A 2,177-nucleotide genomic window follows, 5' to 3' on the forward strand; every position below is an offset into this window, starting at 1 on the left:
TTTTTTCATCTGATAAAAGCATGCTAACATATTTAACCCACAGTAAACTCAGTGGTTCAAAACCACCAGCAGCTCCGTGGGAGAAAGGTGTATCAGTCTGCTTCCATAAAGATTTACAGCCTTGGAAAATCTACAGGGTCACTATGAATCAGAATTGACTTGATGGTAGTGGGTTTTTGAAGCTATAGTAAGGATCATTTGAGATATATATACGTATATGTATATACGTATAGTTGTTGTGTGCCATCGAGTCAATTCTGACTCCTAGTGACTTTATATGACAGAGTAGAACTGCCCCATAAGGTTTTCTGGACTGTAATATTTACAGGAACAGATCACCAGGTCTTTTCTCCAGCAGAGCTGCTGGTGGGTTTCAACCATCAACCTTTTGGTTAGCAGCCTAGCTCTTAACCACTGAGCCACCAGGGAGCTCTTTCTCTCCCTCTCTCTCTATCTACCTATCGAGATATATAGATATATATATAGATATATACACAATTATATTCAGTCCCATAGTCAGAACCAACTTAACAGCACCTAATAACACACATACATATCGTTGTTGTTGTTTATATACATGTGTAATCTCAATACTGGTGATAAACCATTGGTTAGCTCTGCATAAGACAAAAGCTGTGTAGTGTTATTTTGGGAACAATTCGTAGAATATACTTACAGATATTGCTCCCCAGAATGGGTAGCCTGCTTTAAATGATGAAAAAAGTTTTCCTTCTAATCCTGAAATATCGAGCACGGAGTAGACAACTGTTCCAAAGGAAAGGCATATCAAACCAATCAGTATTTGTGTTACCTGTAGAAAAATGCATAGGTTTTCTGGAATAAAAAGATATTTTCCCAAGATTGCATCAATTTCCTTACAATGAAGGCCAAATATGAGAAGTTGCTTTAGAGTCTTAGGCACTAAGGATCCAAATATGAGATTTTACAGTATTCCCTGGCCACTGTAAAAATTGATACAGGCATTATCTAGTGCACAGATGGCTAATGCATTTATTTATGCTGTCATGATGGACATCAGTAATTGTTCTTTCCATCTAAATGAAGACGAGATTCTGACTTTTTCACAGTAAGACATTAAATTAATCAGCAACTGACGAGAGTTGACAGATCCTATTTGCCATTCTTGTCTTAGTAATTTAAAGCCTTCATAAGGAAATGCTTCTCTCTTCCCAAAAGGGCCCAGTTAGTGTCCACTCTTTATCCACCTCTAAAATGTTCTTTTAGAGGGCCTTTCACTTCCTCATGAACCCAAAAGGGGTACTCTGCTTACACAACCAAATATTCCTTCCTTAAGGCAGCCCTACTCCAGTCTAGGTTGGAGGAGCCTCACTCACCCCCAGGAATTCCAGCTCCTTCTTCAAAAATGTAGGCCATGTATATTGTGGTGGGCATGGGGCAGCCTTCTCCGGTATGGGTTTATCCTGTAGAGCTACTTCCGAGAGTTCAATTTCAGATACACTTTGAAGTTTAACAGAAATTTGATCATTAGAAAATTCTCTAACTCCCTGTGCAAAGTCCTAGACTGACAGAGGAGGAAGTTTTACTTGTTTGCTTGTTTTTACAAAACAATCCATTGCCATCAAGTCAATTCCAACTCATGGTGACTCCATGTGTTACAGAGTGGAACTGAGCTCCATAGGATTTTCTTGGCTATAATTTTTACAGAAGCAGATAACCAGGCCTTCCTTCTGTGGTGCCATTGGGTGGGTTCAAACCACCAACCTTTTGATTAGTAGACAAGAGCAAACTAGTTGTGCCACCCAGGGACCTAGTAACTGGCCAACATCACCATATAATCAGTAACTAAAATGCGACAAACACCGCATCAAGTCTTCTGACTCTCAATCCAGAATCTTACCAAGTTCTTTCCCATTAATCTATGCTGGTGAATAAGCTAAAAAAGAAAGAAACACATTTATCTATGCATCTCTCAGACCTTTTAGCATAGAAATGTTTCTGAATATATTTCGCCAAAGACACACCCAATTTCATATATACAGAGGACAGTAAAGGAATGGCGCTGAAGTGTTAGTTGTATCTCTCTTCCTATTTTCATCCTCAGAAGGGGATAACTGGGAATAGCATCCCTTCTAAGCTGTAGAATAGACTTCATTTTATTTTTGCAATTATATTCAGTCCCATATTGATCCCCAAAA

At 38.9% G+C, this 2,177-nt stretch overlaps 1 protein-coding gene across 1 annotated transcript in view; it reads right to left on the minus strand.

Moving 5' to 3' along the window:
• The window catches only part of MS4A2 (membrane spanning 4-domains A2), a 15,012-nt gene that overhangs the window by 9,893 nt on the left and 2,942 nt on the right, over nucleotides 1–2,177 (minus strand). The window contains exons 2-3 of the mRNA XM_023743202.1: nucleotides 1,356–1,538; nucleotides 677–811 (exon numbers count right to left, since the gene is read on the minus strand). Coding sequence (XP_023598970.1) covers nucleotides 677–811; nucleotides 1,356–1,538 — 318 coding nt within the window. The remainder of the gene's footprint in view (nucleotides 1–676; nucleotides 812–1,355; nucleotides 1,539–2,177) is intronic.

Source organism: Trichechus manatus, unplaced genomic scaffold (genome assembly GCF_000243295.1).
Source record: "Trichechus manatus latirostris isolate Lorelei unplaced genomic scaffold, TriManLat1.0 scaffold00240, whole genome shotgun sequence".
In the NCBI taxonomy this organism is placed as follows: Eukaryota; Metazoa; Chordata; class Mammalia; order Sirenia; family Trichechidae; genus Trichechus; species Trichechus manatus.